The 17,388-nt window shown below is 46.4% G+C and overlaps 1 protein-coding gene across 2 annotated transcripts in view; it reads left to right on the top strand.

Annotated features, from left to right (window-relative positions):
* Positions 1-17,388, top strand: part of RFTN1 (raftlin, lipid raft linker 1) — a 200,644-nt gene that overhangs the window by 142,991 nt on the left and 40,265 nt on the right. For both annotated transcript variants that reach the window (XM_004419947.3, XM_087430595.1), the window contains 2 exons: positions 4,538-4,741; positions 16,467-16,582. In XM_004419947.3, coding sequence (XP_004420004.1) covers positions 4,538-4,741; positions 16,467-16,582 — 320 coding nt within the window. The remainder of the gene's footprint in view (positions 1-4,537; positions 4,742-16,466; positions 16,583-17,388) is intronic.

The following is a 17,388-nucleotide window of genomic DNA, read 5'->3' as shown; positions in this document are numbered from 1 at the left end:
CTCCAACATTCCAATCTGTCTTGTCCTTCCTTCAGCGTCTCTGTAGCTGCAACCTCGATGAGAGAAACAAGGAGGCCAGAGGGGGTCACGCAAATTCAAATTGTTCTCACTGTCACCAGAAAAATAATAAAAAGTCTTCCAAGTGCTGCCCTTCCTACCCCACACCTACTCACTTAAGACGCTTAGAAATGTCAGCCAGAAACCCAAGCCAATGATCTCAATAGTACTGCTCAGCCAAGGGGACTTTGTTCCGTAGCCTCCTTGGCAGCCAGCTCATTGTGGAGGAGAGAGAGGAGGTGCCCTCCTGAGTCTTGCTTTCCTGATGTGTGGCCCCCCTTCCATCACTGGGCCAGTATCCTCCCCTCGCTGCACTCCCAGGATGGTTCTACCCCGTGGTTCCGCCCCCTCCCAAATCTGCCACCTGCCACCATCTTTCTGGCCTTGCACTCAGTCCATTAACACACAGGTACTGAACTCCCACGTGGTCATCAGCTCCTGCTTCTGTGTGTTGATGAAATTAGCCTCTTGTTAGATTTGGGAAACAGCCCAGGGTTCAGGGTTTGAAAGACTCTTGGCTTTGCCACTTAGCTTGTGATTTCTGGGGGATCCACTTAAGGCTTCTGGGCACAGAACTGATGCAGCCCCTCCCGTGAAGGTTGGGAGAGTCACGTGAGATGGTGAAGGTGAATGGCGTTTGTAAGTACAGGACGTGTACCTATGGCTGCTGTCATCCTTACAAGTGGATTCCCGTGGATTGCTGTGCGTGCAGTGGTTCCCACACTTTGCTCTGGCAAACAGGCCTCGCCCAGGCCCGGAGGGGCCCTGCTACTAGTACCCGAGCCTGATCGAAGCCTGAAGCAGACTTTTCCCAGATTCAGGAATCTGGACAGGCCCGAGGCCCTCTCTTCCCACCATGGCGCCCACAGCCCTGCCTTCTGAGTGCAAACCTTTCCTCTGAGCTCCCTTGCCCATGACCTCAGCAGACCTTAGCCCCAATTCAGTCCAGCTACCAGGCCAAGTCTGACTCCCACTTGTTCCTTCCCACCCAGCTAACTCGCCAGCTTTCTCCTTCTCCCAGTCTAGCCCTTGGAGCCCCATGCTTTAATCCAGACTCTGAGCCCTCTCTTCCCTCCAGCCTGGAGGTCTCCTGGGACACCAGGACCCAACCAGCTCGCCTGCTACCTGCCCATCACGGGCTCTCTGGGGCCATACCTGCAGACAGACTGCAGACTTCCATCCTGTGCCTAAGTCCCTCCTGCCTGGCACGGGCCTCATAGCTGGGCATCTGCGTCTTTCCTTCCCACTCCCGAGGAGCTTAGCAAGGCCTGAGTGGACCTGGCTATCAGGCCGGCAGCACCCAGTGAGCCCCATGCCCCTTCTTCCTCCCCCAGCTTCCCACACTCATCTGACTTAGGTCAATCCAGCAAACATGTTCGCAGCACCTCCCATATCACAGGGACTTTTCTGAACACAGGGGTCTAAATGGCACAAGGCAGGGCCCCTCCTGTTGGGGGAAAGAGAAAGACAAGAAGACAGAAATAGAAATAAAGGAAAAGACAATCTTGATGCTCCTGGGGTGCTCTGCCAGGCCAGTTCTTCAGCTGTTCTCAGAACATTCTTAGAAACAATGCCTTCCCCTCTCCCTTGGGACTTTCTGTCCCATGTCTGGAAAAATCTTCCAACTGGGGTCATGGCAGAGTCACAGAGCATCTGAGAAAATTTAAACAAACACAGGGCTTCTTTTTGGCATCCCTGGTGCCTGCTCATGTGACGATGTGTTGGAGAATCAGAATATTAAAACATCAAAGAGCATCATTTTGGGACAGTTTCTCTTGGCTGGTTTCCATGTGAGTAGAGAGGATCATGGTGGAGGAGACAAGGGGCATGGGAGTTGACTAAAGGGTTACGCTTCTGAAATCAGGTTTCTCCCAATATTTTATCACTGCTAATGCTTGGAGGCTCTTGATTCCAACAGCATTTCCTTTCCTTCCTGGAAAATTTATTTCTGTCTCTGGCTTCGGTCCTCCCCCTGGGGAGGATCCAGCGGGAAAGCCGGGGCGCTGTCAGCACCGCAGCGTCCACCTTATCTCTGGTCTGTCTCCCTCCACCCCACGCCCAGCGTTCTCGCTTCTCCTTTTGGCCTTCCCCTTTTTCTGTTTCCTTATGCATTTGGGAAAGTTGTGTTTTTGTCTTGCCATGTGAGTGGAATCCTTCTGTGTGATCTAGTGTTGTCATGCATTTTTGGACTTTGGCCACTTCCAAATTCCCCACTCACTTCTCCCACGTAGAGGTTGTGATTTCTTTTTCTTTTTAATTCATATGCATTTGATCTTGACTATAGCAGACCACGGCGACTGGTCCTCTGGCCCACCTTGGGCCAAGCTAACAGCTGAGGACAGCTTTCTTAGTGTCTGCCTGCAGGTGTTCTCTGGAGTGGGAACACACCCGCAGGCCAGATGCCCCAGAAATTGCCTGAGGAGTGGCCCTCAGTCCCTGAGGGTAAATGCCCCAGTTTCCTTGCCCCTCAGTAGGGCAACCTGTGGTGTGTTCTGTACGGTGTCTCAGGGGCCCCAATTGCCGTAGCAGTAACCTGCTCGTTAATGCCCCTTCCACTGGCTTTCGTCTCTTCCCTGTTTTCCATCCCTACTCCCTCACTCTGTTTCCTGGGATCACTTCCCAAATAAACTACTTGCACCCAAAACTTTTAAAGGGTCTGCTTTTGAAGAAATCCAAATGAAGTCAAGGACTCACTAAAGCATTGCTCATCCTCTTGACTTTAGTAGCTGTGGCTTTTATTTGAACCCCTGGCGCCTAGGATTGGAAAAGGCCCGATCACTTCCTGTCCTCCCAGCTCCAATCCATTGCTTGATTCCCCTCCATTATGAACCTTTCTCTGCATGACTCCATTCCTAACGTTTGTATTTCAAAGTCACAAAATCTAGTGATTGCCAGCTCCGTACACCAAGACCTAATTTCTCATGTGAAAGCATTTACTGGCAAATGGACTGAGAAAGATAATTGGGGGTGGGGATGATGAATAGGCCAAAGTTGGTTGTTTGAAATCCACGTGGCCACTTGTGAAATGGGCACCTTCCTTTCCTAATTGGTTCTATCCAGTGGATAGCTTGAAATGGCTCCCTGTTAGCTTCACTGTTGCTGATGACAAAGTCTCATGGCCCAGCATTGCTCCCCAGAGATCTCTGCTGATGCTTGCTCAGATGGGGCTGTAGGAAAGACTTCTTTTGTCCCAGAATGCAATACCTATGTGAGAGAATTTTAGATGTTACTTGGATGCACATATTTGGTGTTAATGTGCCTCATGGTTCCCTCCTGTATATGGCACATGATAGTTTTGTTTCCCTTATGGTCATGAAGCAAAGTCTCCTTTTTAAATGCATTTATTTACATAAAGGAAAGTGGGTCCATTTTTAAAAGTAATAATTCAGCTAGCATTTGAATACTCCAAAAATTGCGCAATACTGAAATATGGGAGACAGCGTCCCCACATGTGGGTCTAGGTCAGGTGTCTCCCACAGGGAGCACGAATGTACTTTGTCCTTTTTGCTAATGTCAGCCATTGTTTATGACCTTTAAAATATTTCTTTGAAAGAGGGGTGGGGATTTTTTTATTATCCAAATAGATATTTTTATAAACCAAAGCATATTCCTGACTAGCCTGTGTAAGCAAGGCTTTTTAAGCTGGGGGAACTCTGATTGCTTGACTAAATGAGTAGCACAAAAATAGACCTTCAGACTTAGATTGAAATTCCAGGTATTTGCTCCCAGAGGCCGATTCTGCTCACTCATGGCCGGCAGCACGTATGGCAGGCGCGGGTCAGCTGCCGGGTGGTAGTGGGTATTGATTTTTGAAGAACCGAGCTATAAATGACGGAAGGGAAAGCTCGGCGCCTCGCTCCCAGCGCCTGCTTGGCTGTTGGAGCGACCTACCACTGCAGGCAGGAACCCTCGTTTACTGGAACATATTTATTTTTACATATCAATGATGTATTTTTGATGTGCTTAATTAAGTATTATGGGTTCAGCCCCAGGAAACACCACTGCAGTTTATAAATAGTGAGTTTGAGGGTGTCCAAGGTTCCTGGAATTACAGCAGTATTTTTGTTTTTATGTGCCTCTGTACATTTACTTTTTTTTTAAGACCAGCTCTCACCCAAATATGTCTGTTTTTTCTTTGAAAACACATCTTTGTGTAAATTTCTAGAAATGTCTACTATGTCCTTTTCTTAAACACCTAACTGTACAAATTAATCCCAGATCACAGCTATTTATTATATGCCAGATTCAAAACCTAAGTCCCCGACTTGAAGCTCAACCTTTGAGGTCCATGCCACTTTCAAGGCACCCTAACTTAGTATTTGGAATCCAGTTTTATTATTTGGCAACAGTGCGACCTAACAGAGATTTTACCTTTGATACCATTTCTTCAGGCTCCTAAGAGATTCCACTAGACCCGATGAGGTGGATTTTTATCACCGTTTGACCTCTTCTCTCTCCACCCCCTTTCAAATCTCAACAGAAATGGAGATCTTCACCCTTTTCAACAAACCGAAGAGCCATCAGAAGTGCCGGCAGTACTATCCTGTCACCATCCCTCTCCGGGTCTCCAAGAATGGCCAGACCGTGAGTGGGTTGGACGCCAACTGGTTGGAGCACATGAGCGACCACTTCCGGAAAGGAGGCACACTGGTGAACGCGGTCTTCTACCTTGGCATGGTCAACGGTATGGAAGTCACAGCCCTCTTGTGCCCCTTACGAACTCTGCTTCTCACTGTTGTCATCTTAGTCCATCTCCAGAGCCCGCCCCATTCAGAAAGCTCTGCAGCTGATAACATGCTGCATTTAATTTCTAATTAACACATGGTGAGGCGTTTTCCATAAAGCCCACCACCTATGCTCTCTAAACCTCTCTAGGAGTCAGCCAGGTATCTTCTAAAATGACAGAGAAGGGGGAGTGATTCTGTTTCATTGATGGTGGCCTCAATCTGTGTTGCTTTTAAAGGCTTTTAAAAAGATTATTCCCCCGGGTTTGTTAATTAGCCCCTGGGATCCTGCTGCTCCGAAAGTGCAAATTGTTTGTAGACACTATTACAGTTTGAAGTAGCAGCAGCAGCACCTTGGAATTAACAGCAGAGAAGTGAATTGAACAGCCTGGTTTCTGTAGGCTCCATGGGGACACACAGTGTTCCTGGGTCTCCTGCACCCAGTGCCCCTCCCCAAGAATGGGTTATCTCTGAGGATTTGCTGCATGGAGTAGCACTGTTGATGTCAGCTTTTCTAAGGCAGAGAGAAAGTCTGCCCAAAGTGGGGAAGTGTCAAGCCAAGAAAGGGTTTTCATGTCAACACAAAGGCAAGTTGAGTCACTAGGGTGCCTCAAAGCTAGGAGGCAAATTGGGGAGTGGGGCCAACACACCAACAAGTGCGGATTCTGAGGGCTGCCAGTCAGCAGGATTCCTGAGTAAGTGAAACATAACACCAAATTCGTTGATCCTAGCGAAACCTGGCGCAGGGCTTCGACAATACTGTGTGGTGGTGGTTGAGCAGTTTTCTCTCTAAGAATAAGCAGTTTCAGGAACAGGATTTGGATTCTATGTTATTTGCAACGTTGAAATGCCAGCAAACATCCTTAGAAGAGACATCGGTCTTAATTCTGAATTAATACACTTTAAATCATCCAAAGCCTTAGAACATTGTACAGCATGAACTGGTCTTAATTTTGGATGCAAGTCCCTTGTTACTCTCTAAATAGCGGTATCTAATGTCAACATGTTAATATAGCAGTAGGCCTTATATAGTATAGTGGGCCATGGCCATTTGTGGCATGGATGAATGACATGAGAGAGGTGACTGGCTCATTAAGAATACATCTAGAGCAGCGCTATCCAGTAGAACTTTCTGTGATGATGGGAAGGTTCTATATCTGTGCTGTCCAGTATGGTAGCCACCAGCCACATGTGACTACTGACCACTTGAAATGTAGCTATTATGACTAAGGAACTGAATTTTTAATTTATTTAATTTTCATTAATTTAAATTTAAATAACCGTATGTAGCTAATGGCTAGTGTATTGGACAGTGCGATGCTGGAGTATACATTTCATTAATATAGCGAATGAAGAGTTAATTCCGTTCTCTGGCGGCAAGTCAGTAACCTCCCCTGCACAAAGAGCCTGCCCTGGGTGCCTGCAGAGTTCCCTGAAGCTGGGATGGTCACAGTCTGTTTTGAGATGCACTGTAAACACAGTGGCATCTGCTTGGGGCAGATGTTTACAGCCCTCATTCAGTGGCATTAGGGGAGACCAGGGAGGAACTCTTCACCCCCTGCTTCCTGCAGGGACACCCCATCACCCATCTTGGGTCGTGACACCATCGGCTCCTTTTATGTCCTCTTGGTGCCCATAGAGGCTCTCAGTGGCTGTGCAGAGTTTTACATTTCTCCCTGGGAAACTGATCGTTAGTTGTGCTGACATCTTAAAGATGTGCCGAGGGGTGCTGGAGGTAGCCGCTACACAGGTGGCCACTGGTAATTTTCCCCCCTTAGGAGATGTGGGCGTCAAAAGGGAAGTTTTCTCTTTGGCTCTACTGCCCGCGCGTGATAGGGGCAAGCTGAGCCCCAAGAGAGGTCACCTTGAAAGTTCACAGTGCCATTTATTGTCTCCCTACACATTATGGCTTTGGCTACCAAGGCTGAGTTCATCTCCTCCACTCTTCCCTGTTACCCTGTTTTCCGACCTTGCGTCCAAAAACACAGAAAATTTATACAATTTTTCTTCGGATTTGACTTGAGTGTTTAAAGTGCTGTTACATCCTCCCTTGGCTTTAGCTGCATTAAATCCAACCTTCCTGCCTTGAGGATGGAGCGTGAGATTTCCCCTGGCAGGTGCAGCTGTGAAGCCCTGCACGGAGCCTGTGACATCTCTACCGCAGGGCTGCGCGCATGTAGAGCGCCACCATAGCTGCGCGTCTGTCTCAGGGACGGCTGCACAATTCTCCGAACAAAATAATTTTAACCCACACCAAAATTCAAACACAGTTTCACTCTTATGTTTCTGGTGGGAGGGAGAGTGTGACTTGAGAGTAATGCTCAGTGGGCTAGGGCGTTTCTGCTCTGGAAAAGCCAGAGGTTTCCTTTGGCCAGGGATGAAATATGCATATGTTCTTTTCCCAGAATTTTAAAAAATAAAAAGCAAGCTAATCGTCATCATGAAAGGAACCTATTTCTAATAAGATAATTAGTGTCCTTACAAATAAGCCTGGCAGAGCTAGAGCACATCTTTAAGCTGTTGGCCATCTGGAAAGGCACCAGTCTTGATTCTTCAGTGGATATTTGTACTTCAAAATATTTTCCACGGTCATAAAACTCATGAGAACTTTGTCCCATAAACAAGGTGATGTTTTAGTCCTAATTATCCGGGTAAGACTCCGGCTTCTGTTTTTGAGTCTTTACCCTCAACACGTGTAAAGGCTTTTACAGTCCTCATGTTTGGGCTTCTGCTTCCGGTCCCCAGGGATCCTCTCCTTAGAACGACCAGGTGTCTGGGGCCAGGGAGGCTGTGCTCTTGGGTCCAGATGAAAGCGAAGCTTGACAATGATAGCGGATACCTAGCAGCTACTCTGCGCTGGTGCTGGTCTAAGCAGGTCAGCTAATCCCCACGACTCAGTGAAGTAGGTACTGTTGTCATCCCTGGGTTACAGCGTGGGAACTGTAGGCATAGAGCGGTTAAGTCATTGCCAAGGTTACCAGCTAGTAAGTGGCAAGAAAGTGGTAGGAAGAAAGAAGGTTGTGGACGGGGAAAAGGAACGTGAGGAGGGCAGGCAAAGAGAGGAAAGAGGTGGCCCTGTTGGTGAGAGGTCAAGGCCCCCAGCAGGGCCCTGGGCGGCCCTCAGGGAAGGAGGGGAGCTCCAGGGTCACCCTAGAGAAGTAGCAGGACCTGGGTCACCAGCCACCAGTGTGCACGAGTCCAGGGGTTGGTCAGGTAGCAGAGTGGACAGGCACACAGAAACACTCCAGCCAGTGAGACGAAGGCCAGAATCTACGCTTCTCCAGGGTGGGAGAGGCCAGGAGGGGAGACCGTCTGCTGTTGATGAGGAGTCAGCGTAAGGATGAGGTGGAGCTGGGTGCCCACCATCTGAAGACCCACCCAGGAGCCTGATTTGTCACCAAAGGCTTCCAGGCCTGCAGGATCCCTGCTGCCGTCACTGGCCACCGATGCTGCTGCTGCCACCAGCTGCCTTGCCCTGCCCTCCCTTTGTCCCCCTGGCCCTGTCCTTGCTCTGCATTCCTCTCCTCCCCTCGCCCTCTGTTGTCCCCGCCTCACTCTGCCCTCACTCTACACCCTTTGCCCTGCCCTTGGCCCTGTCCTGGCCCTGCCCATCCCTCCCCCTCCCCTGCCCTCGCCCTTTCCTGGCTCCACTGTCCTTCCCCCTCTGACAGTATCATCTTCATCCAGCCCATACTCAGATGTCTTCAGTTGTTTCAAAAATGTCCTTTGCGGCAAGTTATCCAAACCAGAATCCAATCTAGCGACATGTACTGCAGACAGTGACCATGTCCTCACTTTTCTTTTACCTAGAAAGGTCATTTTTTATGACCCTGACTGCTTGAAATAAACCTAGCCTCTTATTCTGCAGAATGTCCTGCATTCTGGATTTGTCTGGTCAGTGCCTCATGATGTCGTTTTATCTTATTTCTCTAGCCTCTCTTTCCTATAAACTGGAATTTAGTTCTAAGGCCTTGATAAATTAAGCATTTATGACTAGAACATCTTCTAGATGATGTTGTGTTCTACCTGTGGCATCACATCAGGAGACACATTATACTTGATGTCTCTCCATTCCTACCCTTTTTAAAAGATTAAGAGATTAGGTCTTCCTTGAGACTCTCCCCGATGCCCCAGCTGCATCTAAGTCCAAATAACCTTTGGTATTTATACCCCCTTTTTTGACACCCAGCATAACCTACATTACCTATATTTGCAAAATACATATGTAAAAAACACGTGCATATTTCAAATGAAATACGTGTCAGGACACTTATTTTATACAGACATACTCGCAAACCCTGAGGCAGCTCCTGCCTCCTATGCTGCTTCTTGTCCTAGTGCCTGTACACTGTGCCCTGTATACAGAAGGTGACCAATAAAGGTTTCTGGAAGATGCTCAGTAAGGCCGATGGTAGTGAGGGGAGAACCTGGTGTTGGGGTGTTGAGTTATCACTTAGGAACCTGCAGATCTGGAGGAGCAAAGAGCTGGGGCCTGGAGGCAGTGGAAGGAAAGGGAGAACGAGGTTCCAGGTGGTTCCAATGGCCACTCCCATGAGACACCACCGTCTTCAGGAATGTTTGGCCTAGTGGTTACAGGCATGGCTTCTGTTTCACAGGATCCACTTAGTAATGTAGGGGATAGATTTCGCTTATGTCATTAAGTATATTTTCTCTTGTATCCGTAACAGCACATCTTTAAGTAAACGTTTTATTGCAGTGTAGCACGCATACAGAAAACTGTACAGATTGTAAGGATATATAGCTCAGTGGATTTTTCACAAGGTGAGCACACCCATGTAACCAGCAGCAGATCAAGAGATAGAACATACAGGCCCCCTTGAAGCCCCCTTCATGCCCCTCACAGTCCCTTTACCCAGGGGTGACCCCAGTCCTGACCTGAAACACCATAGATTAATTGTGAACTTTATTTAAATAGAGATGCCCTTCTCATGTTTGGCTTTTTTCACTCATTATATTTGTGAGATTCATCCACATTTTTACGTATAATTGCAGGTCATTTTTTCTCGTTGCTGTCTACTGTCCCTTGTGTCGCTTTACACAACTTGTCCATTTACAAATGTGTTTTTATTCATTTTTTGCCACCTGTAAGAAAGCATAGCATTTGCATGGTTATGGCCCCAAACTGAAGCCCTCAGGCCATCTCCCTGTGACCCTACTGAGATGCCACCCAAAACACCAAGGTATAGTGGTCGGAGAGCACCCGCTCCACAAGGCTAGGAGGTGAGGCCATTCACACCTGCCCCTGCTGGAGCAGCAGCACCTGGTCCGTCACTCATGGTCGCTCAGTGAATATCTGTTAGCTGTTGAAAGAGCAGAGCCTTTGGAATGAAAGGTCTAGTTTGGCCGTGGCCTTCCAATTGAACATGGACAAATGATTTAACTCCATTTTCTCACCCACCAGGGTGAGACTCTCCCCGATGCCCCAGCTGCATCTGAGTCCATCTAATGGGTAGCCTCCATTTTCTCACCCACCAGGAGGTAAGGATAACCCTTGCAGAATTTTGGGTAGGATTCAGTAAGAAACCATGAACTCTGCCTGCTGACTACCTCACATCCACCAAGCAGCAAATCAGCATTTCTTCCGCATCTGGTCAGTTAAATGGCACCGAACTTGCAGGCTAACCCTTACTGTAACTGAAGAAGAGTAATATTTCCTATAGATTAGTCACTGCTTCAAACTGAGAATGCCGGAAGGAAGGCCGGCCAAGAGCAGCAGCGAGGGCTCGGGAAGTAAGAGCAGGAGCAGGCCTGCTCGCTCTCTTGATAATGTCAGAAAATTAGCTGTGGTGTGATTGGGGAGCAACATGGCACCATTATCCGGGATCGGTTGAACAGTGATTGCATTTGCAGTGGGGTTACAGGTCAGCATGACAGCACGTGCAATTATGATTATGCAGTTGGCGCATGCCATTCCTGGAACCAGGGAGGTGCTGTGAGCATCGTGCGGCCTCTGATGGGGAGAAGGGGCCCTCAGAGAGCCAAGGAAATCAGTTATGATAGCTACCCCAGTGGGGACAATTTAGTCCAACCTGGCTTGTTAAAAGAACAGTAACATTTTTTTATAGACTACATACATTGACCACTTGCCATGGTGTGCACATTTCAGGTAGACTTTGGAGAAGAACAGCATGTAGGGTGAGCCTGAAGGTTAGCTTGCTAGATGGAGTCTTCATGTCTCAAAGGCTGCAGGGGAAGAGCAGTCGCCTCATGGGATCTACCTCTTGGGATAATACGGCAAATCTCCTTTTCCCACATCCTTCTTGTAAATCATAAGCTTGGGATGTTAAGGTGGCCTTTTGCCAAAAGACCAGCATCAAATATTTATACAATACCAGGGCAAATAGCTTTCTGTGCACAGTAGGGAAGCATCTTTACTTTAATAACAAATGCAGAGATAATGGAGTGTTTTCCATAGATGGAGGGCGATTTAACCTTTTACATCAGGAGCCTTCACTCTAAGATAGACCTATTTATACCCAGCTCGGTGCACATTACAGTGAGGCTGAGCCAGGAGGGTGATGAGGAGATGCAAAGTGGATGAGGCCGTCAAAATAAGGGGCTATTTAAAAGCCCAGCTGTCTGCTCTCTGTGGTTCATTGACTTTTTTGCTGTTACAGATGACCAAATTTTGACAGCCATTCTTAACTTGCCTCATAGTTAAGTAGGTGGAATCAGCACGCTGGATTCAGAATAGCAGAGCGGTGGGCTGAGAGGCGGGAAGGCAGACACGGGACGAGTCAGCTGGTACATAAGGACCTGGTTTGTTCCTACTTCGTGCCCCCAAGCCCAGCCATACCGCTCCCTACTGACCACACAGCCCTCTTCCCAGGCCTGTGACTCGGGATGATGGAGGGACAGCTAGTAGGGGGTGGGAGAGAAAATCTAGATGGGCTGCAGAGTCTCCTTCCCCCTTCTGGGCCTCAACTCTGCTGTATAGTGTTGTTGGCAGGCTAAATATTATGATATTATTTATGTCAAATTGGACACTCTAATACTTAAAGCACATGGTAAGCATATTCAAAGGGCTGGGAGGTCGTCCCTTGAGGAGATCTGTAGGTAAAGACTTTGGAAATTGGATATAACTTATTTTTGTAGAAGCCTTGAGAGAATTTGTGCTTGAAGGAATCATTGAGTATCCTCTGGTCCTGGGCATCCCCAGGTCAGGACTTGGGAAAGCTTTATTGTGAGGGCTCTGTAGGGCATCCCTACTGCGGCAGAGGCTCCAGCAGGACCCGTGTTACCCAGACCTGGACTGTGGTCCATGTTTGTCTTGGACCCCAAAATACTTGTAATGTGGTTTAGCTGAAGAGCAGCTCTGTTCTTCCCTGGTCACCAAGCTAAGATGTCTCAGGAGGGTGTTGAACCAACACTTGGGGGAAACGTTTTAGCACAGCAGATGAAAGAGGTGAGCCTAGCATTTTTACTAATGCTGTTTGATACCAGACTCTCAGGATAGGAAGCAAATAAGAAACTGGAGCATGGTATTGATTAACCCACGGTGATCTTCTTGAAATGGAGTGTTATCCTGTCAGGTTGGAATAATATCAGGATAAGGCTGCTGTGCTCCAGGAATTAGCCTCACAGCTGTGGTTTGTTGAGCTAGTCAGGCCTCTCTATCATTCTGGAATAATCCAGAAAGTCCCCAGGCCAAGCAAAGTACACTGGTCTCATGTTTTTCAGTTTAGGTTGGGCATTGTATCAGTCAGCCATTGCCACGATACTGCTGCGTAACCAATGACTCCAGAGCTCATTGGCTTAAAATAGTGAGCTCTGTTTATCCTCACATATTTATTCTCACATATAAATTTATTCTCACATGTTTGCAGGTTGGCTCGAGCAGCTCTGTTGAGGCAGCTCTGCTGATCTCAGCTGGGCTCACTCACAGGTCTGTGGGTCAGCTGGTCTAAGCTAGACTCCACTGGGGCAGCTCCACTCCATGTGTCTTTCATCTTCCTGCAACTAACTGGCTAGCTGGGGCATGTCCTCTCGAAGTGGTAGCAGAGACATGAGAGATCAAGTTCAACCACACAAGTGCTTTCAAGCCCCTGCTTGCATCACACCTACTGGTATTCCATTGGCCAAGCAAGTCATAGAAAGCCCCCAGGTTGGCTGGTGTCCCTACCAGTCATCGTAGTCTTGACTTTCTTTTCTCATGTTTCTGCTGCTCTTCTGGTCCCTGGCTGCCCCTCATTCACTCTGCATTTCTATTTAAACTGTATCCTCTACCTTGAACTCTCAAACCCTGCAGATCCGTATGACTTGCTTGCTTAGTTAGTTCATGTCTCTACTCAACGTGGGAGACCTATCCTGAATACCTCTTTCAAAAATAGCCACCACTGTTGCCTCAACCTTCACTCTCTCCTCTTAGCCCGCTTTATATTTTTATAGCATTTATCACCTCTGACCTTATGTTATTGTCTCCCTCTCCCATTGCAAGGTAAGCTCTATGGGACAGGGACTTCATTTGTCTTGCTGCCTGCTCAATCTCCAGTGACCACAAGAGTACCTGGTACATAATAGTGCTTAATAGGGTTGGAATGAGTGAGTGGCTGAAAGGTTTTCAGTGTGAGCTTGAATGCTTCCAGTAACATGCTGCTCACTCTTCTGAGGCTTTATCTTCCATTTTTTAGACTATTGTAAGGAAGGCTTTTCATATTTAGATTGTATTAAAATTTTCCCCCCATAGTTTCTAAAACTTTTTGGTTCTAGTTCTCCCTTCAAGAGCCATGCAGAGAAGAGAAAAGGAAAACTGTTTGTCATCTTTGTTGTCTGTTTACTTGTGTTATGCCTTTATGAACTCTTGTACTAACCTTGAAGAAAAGGATAAAAAAGAAAAATCAAATTATACTTAATTCCACCACTCATAACTACTGCTAGCATTTTGTGTTTCATTCAAGTTTCGTCTAACACTTTTTTAGCATAAACATTTACATACACCTCCTACTGTGGTTTTGTATCCTGTCTTTTTCTCCATAGTGTTGTCCCTAAAGCATTTTTCTGAATCATTAAATTCCTGTGATTTTTTTTTTCAGGACAGTATAGTATTTAATTGTATGGAAATCTCCTAATTTATTTAACTACATTTTTATGGTTAAATATTTGGATTGTTGAACATTTAGTCTGTTTATATTTTTAAGAAATTTCTAAGTAATGCTTGTAGATTAATATTTGATGGCATTAGTGGTTATTACCTGAGGATAGACTAAAAGGATTTCTGCTCAAAGAGAATGGACTTTTTTGTTTCAGGCTCTTGAGACATTGTTAAATTGCTGTCTAGAAAGATTGTGCAGTTAAAATTTACTTAGCATAGTAAGCTTTCCATATCACCACACCCTTACCAGCAGTGAGCATTTTCTTTTCAAAATTTGCCAATTTGATAAACAAAAGAGAGAACGAAATTTTTTTTCCAATACCGTCATGCACTGCATAATGACATTTCAGTCAATGATAGACTGTATATACGATGGTGGTTCCATAAGATTAGTACCATAGAGCCTAGATGTGTAGTAAGCTATATCATCTAGGTTTGTGTAAGTACACTCTATGATGTTTGTACAATGACGAAATTGCCTGAGGACACATTTCTCATAACATGTCCCCGTCATTGAATGATGGGGGACATTGAATGACTTGACTTATTTACTGGCCATCAAAAGTGAGTGAGTGAGAGAGGGAATTAATTAGTTTCTCATGGATGTCCTTTGCCCATTTCTAATGGTATTTTAGTATTTTTAACTCTTGATTTGTAAAAGCTTTTTACATATAAAGAATGTGAAGGGGCCAGCCCCATAGCGTGGTGGTTAAGTTCAGCGCCCTCCACTTCGGCAGCCCAGGTTTGTGGGTTTGGATTCTAGTTGCAGACCTACACCACTCATCAGCCATGCTGTGGCAGTGACCCACATACAAAATGGAGGAAGATTGGCACAGACATTAGCTCAGGGCTAATCTTCCTCAAGCAAAAAAAAAAGAGAAAGATTGGCAACAGATGTTAGCTCAGGGTGAATCTTCCTCACCAAAAAAAAAAAAGAATGTTAAGCTTAGTGATTTATTTATTTGCTTTTGTTGTTGCAAATAATTTTCTCATTTTGATAGCCTTTTGATTTTGTTTATGAGGTCTGTTGGAAGACAGAAGCTAAAGATTGTTATGTCTTTACATTTGTCCATCTTTTTCTTTGTGACTGCTGGAAAATGCTGGCAGTTCCTGAACTCCAGTGTGATTCAGAGAACTCTCTGAATTTGTCTCCCTTCCCTCCCTGAAAAAAAAGGTCACATTATTATGTGAATTATCCTTTTAAAATAAAAATAGTATATCGTTAAACACATTTTTTTATGTGTACTGCCTTAACAAAATACCACAGATGGAGTGCCTTAAACAGTAGACATTTATTTTCTCATAGTTCAGGAGGCTAGAAGTCCATGATCAAGGTGCTGGCAAATTCGGTTTCTGGTGAGGCCTCTATTCCTGCCTTGCAGACAGCTACTTTCTCTCTGTGTCCTCGTGTGGCCTTTCCTCCATGCAAAAGGGGGGTGGCTCTGGTGTCTCTTCCTCTTCGTATGAGGACATCAGTCCTATCAGATTAGGGCCCACCCTTATGACCTCATTTACCTTAATATCTCCCTAAAGGCCCTATCTCCAAATACAGTCACTTTGGAGGTTAGAGCTTGAACATATGAGTTGGCGGGGGACACAGTTCTGTCCATAACAGAATGATTGAGCTGTAATTCGTAGGCTAGAATCTAGGGACCGAGAGGAATTCTCTGCCCACAACCCCATTTCACAGATGAGAGACCAAGCTCCTGAAAGTGGTCCCATCGCTTTTCATGATAGAGCACGACCCAGACCACCTGCTTCTAAGTCCAGTCCTCTTTCCCGCAATTTCTTATCTAAATGAATCCAGGGCCGTTAGGAGCCATTAACCAAAACAAGGGCTGAAAGCCCCTCCCTTGATGTCTTCTGCTGTGGCAAGGACCCCATTGTAAGTTTCCTTATAACGTCGTTGCCTAAAGCAGTTCTTGAGTCATGCTGTATGTTTAGTGTCCATTGTTGAATCATGCAGAACTCAGAACCTGGTCCATGGATGGGAGCCGTGCCCAAGGAAACATTTTCAGTGGTAAATCATTCGGGAAAATTCCCCCTTCCCCCAAATCCCGCCTCTTGACAAGAGCTGCCTGAAGTGTTGTCTGTACAGCAGCCCACATCATGGGAACTTCCAGGAATCAACGCGTCTAAAACGGGTCTGACAAGCTCAGATCTGGTGTGTTATATCTATCCCCCTGTAAAAAAAAAAAATCTCTTCCACCTAAATATAGTTTTCTTCTAAAAACTGTCTCCAATGACTGTATTTTACCCTGAATAGGTTCTCCCCAGTGCATCCTGCCACTGGAGCGTGAAAAGGAAGGTAAATGCGTGAAATCAAATGGTGATTGCTAACAATGAAATTTGGGCTCATAAAATCAAGGATATTATTCAAAACTGCGAGGTAAATTAGTCTCATTCATTCTGATGGGGCTAGACTCTATGGCTGTGTGTGCCTTCTTTAATTAACATGCTGAAAAGATGTTCTGATTGGGATTATTAATGAATGCAGTGAAAATTTTTGCTGCTTATAAGGCTTCTGCCACAGACGGTTTACAGAACCCCCCCGCCCGTTTCTTTTTCCACAGATTCCTTACACGGCCTGACAGATGGAGTATTCATCTTTGAAGCTGTTTCCACAGAAGATAGCAAAACCATGCAGGGCTATGATGCTATTGTTGTCGAACAATGGACAGTCCTGGAAGTAAGTGGGGGATTGGCAGGGGCGCTTCTTTTGTTTGGACAGTGATTCTTTTATCCGCTGGCTGGACCTGACTGTGGCTGCTGCTCAGCTGTGGCTTTTCTCTGACAGGTAGTGTGACCTGGGGAGACCTGAGGAGGACCCCTTGCGTCCTTTCATGCCCCTCTTTTTCCACCCTCCAGGTGGGGGGGTGGGCCCCACTTTCCCCTTTCTGTAGGAAAAACACTTTGTGTGTGCTGGACCATTGGGTGGAAGGAGATTCTTCCTTCATGAATTTGCATAGAACTAAAAACTGTAAGTGACATGAATGAGGTGAACACACAGTTTGTGGCCTCCATGGTAATAACAGCAACATCATTATTAGAGGTAGACCCTATGGCTCCCTCTGCCAAGTATGCACATGTGCTCACTTAACTTCAGAATAAGCCTATGAAGTAAGTAACATGACAGCCCCTGTTTTACAGATGAGGAAACTGAGGCACAGAGAAGCTAGGTCCCTGGCCCAAGGTACACATTAAGTGCTGAAGGGTGTCTTTGAGAAATGTTGACCCATGAGGCCACCAAATTGCTGTGGGCAGAGGAATTCCTCAAACCACGTTCCTCTGGGACCTTGGAAGAGCTGGTTTATTTCTGAGATTCACTGGGGTGTACTTTAAAGGCATTTCTCTACCTGTGGAAGCCTGGGCTTTTTCGAGTCGTCTCTTGTCCACCCAGGATCTGGGATGTAAAGGGAGAAGCTGTTTGAACAGAGAGGACTGGTTCCTGAACGCTCTCGCGTAGGCCCTGAAAGAGCACAGGGTTGGCATCAC

The sequence above is a fragment of the Ceratotherium simum genome, chromosome 5 (assembly GCF_057802395.1).
Source record: "Ceratotherium simum simum isolate JZ-2026a chromosome 5, ASM5780239v1, whole genome shotgun sequence".
Classification (NCBI taxonomy): domain Eukaryota; kingdom Metazoa; phylum Chordata; class Mammalia; order Perissodactyla; family Rhinocerotidae; genus Ceratotherium; species Ceratotherium simum.
Note: the sequence above shows the minus strand (reverse complement) of the source record. Positions and strands in the feature narration are given on the sequence as shown.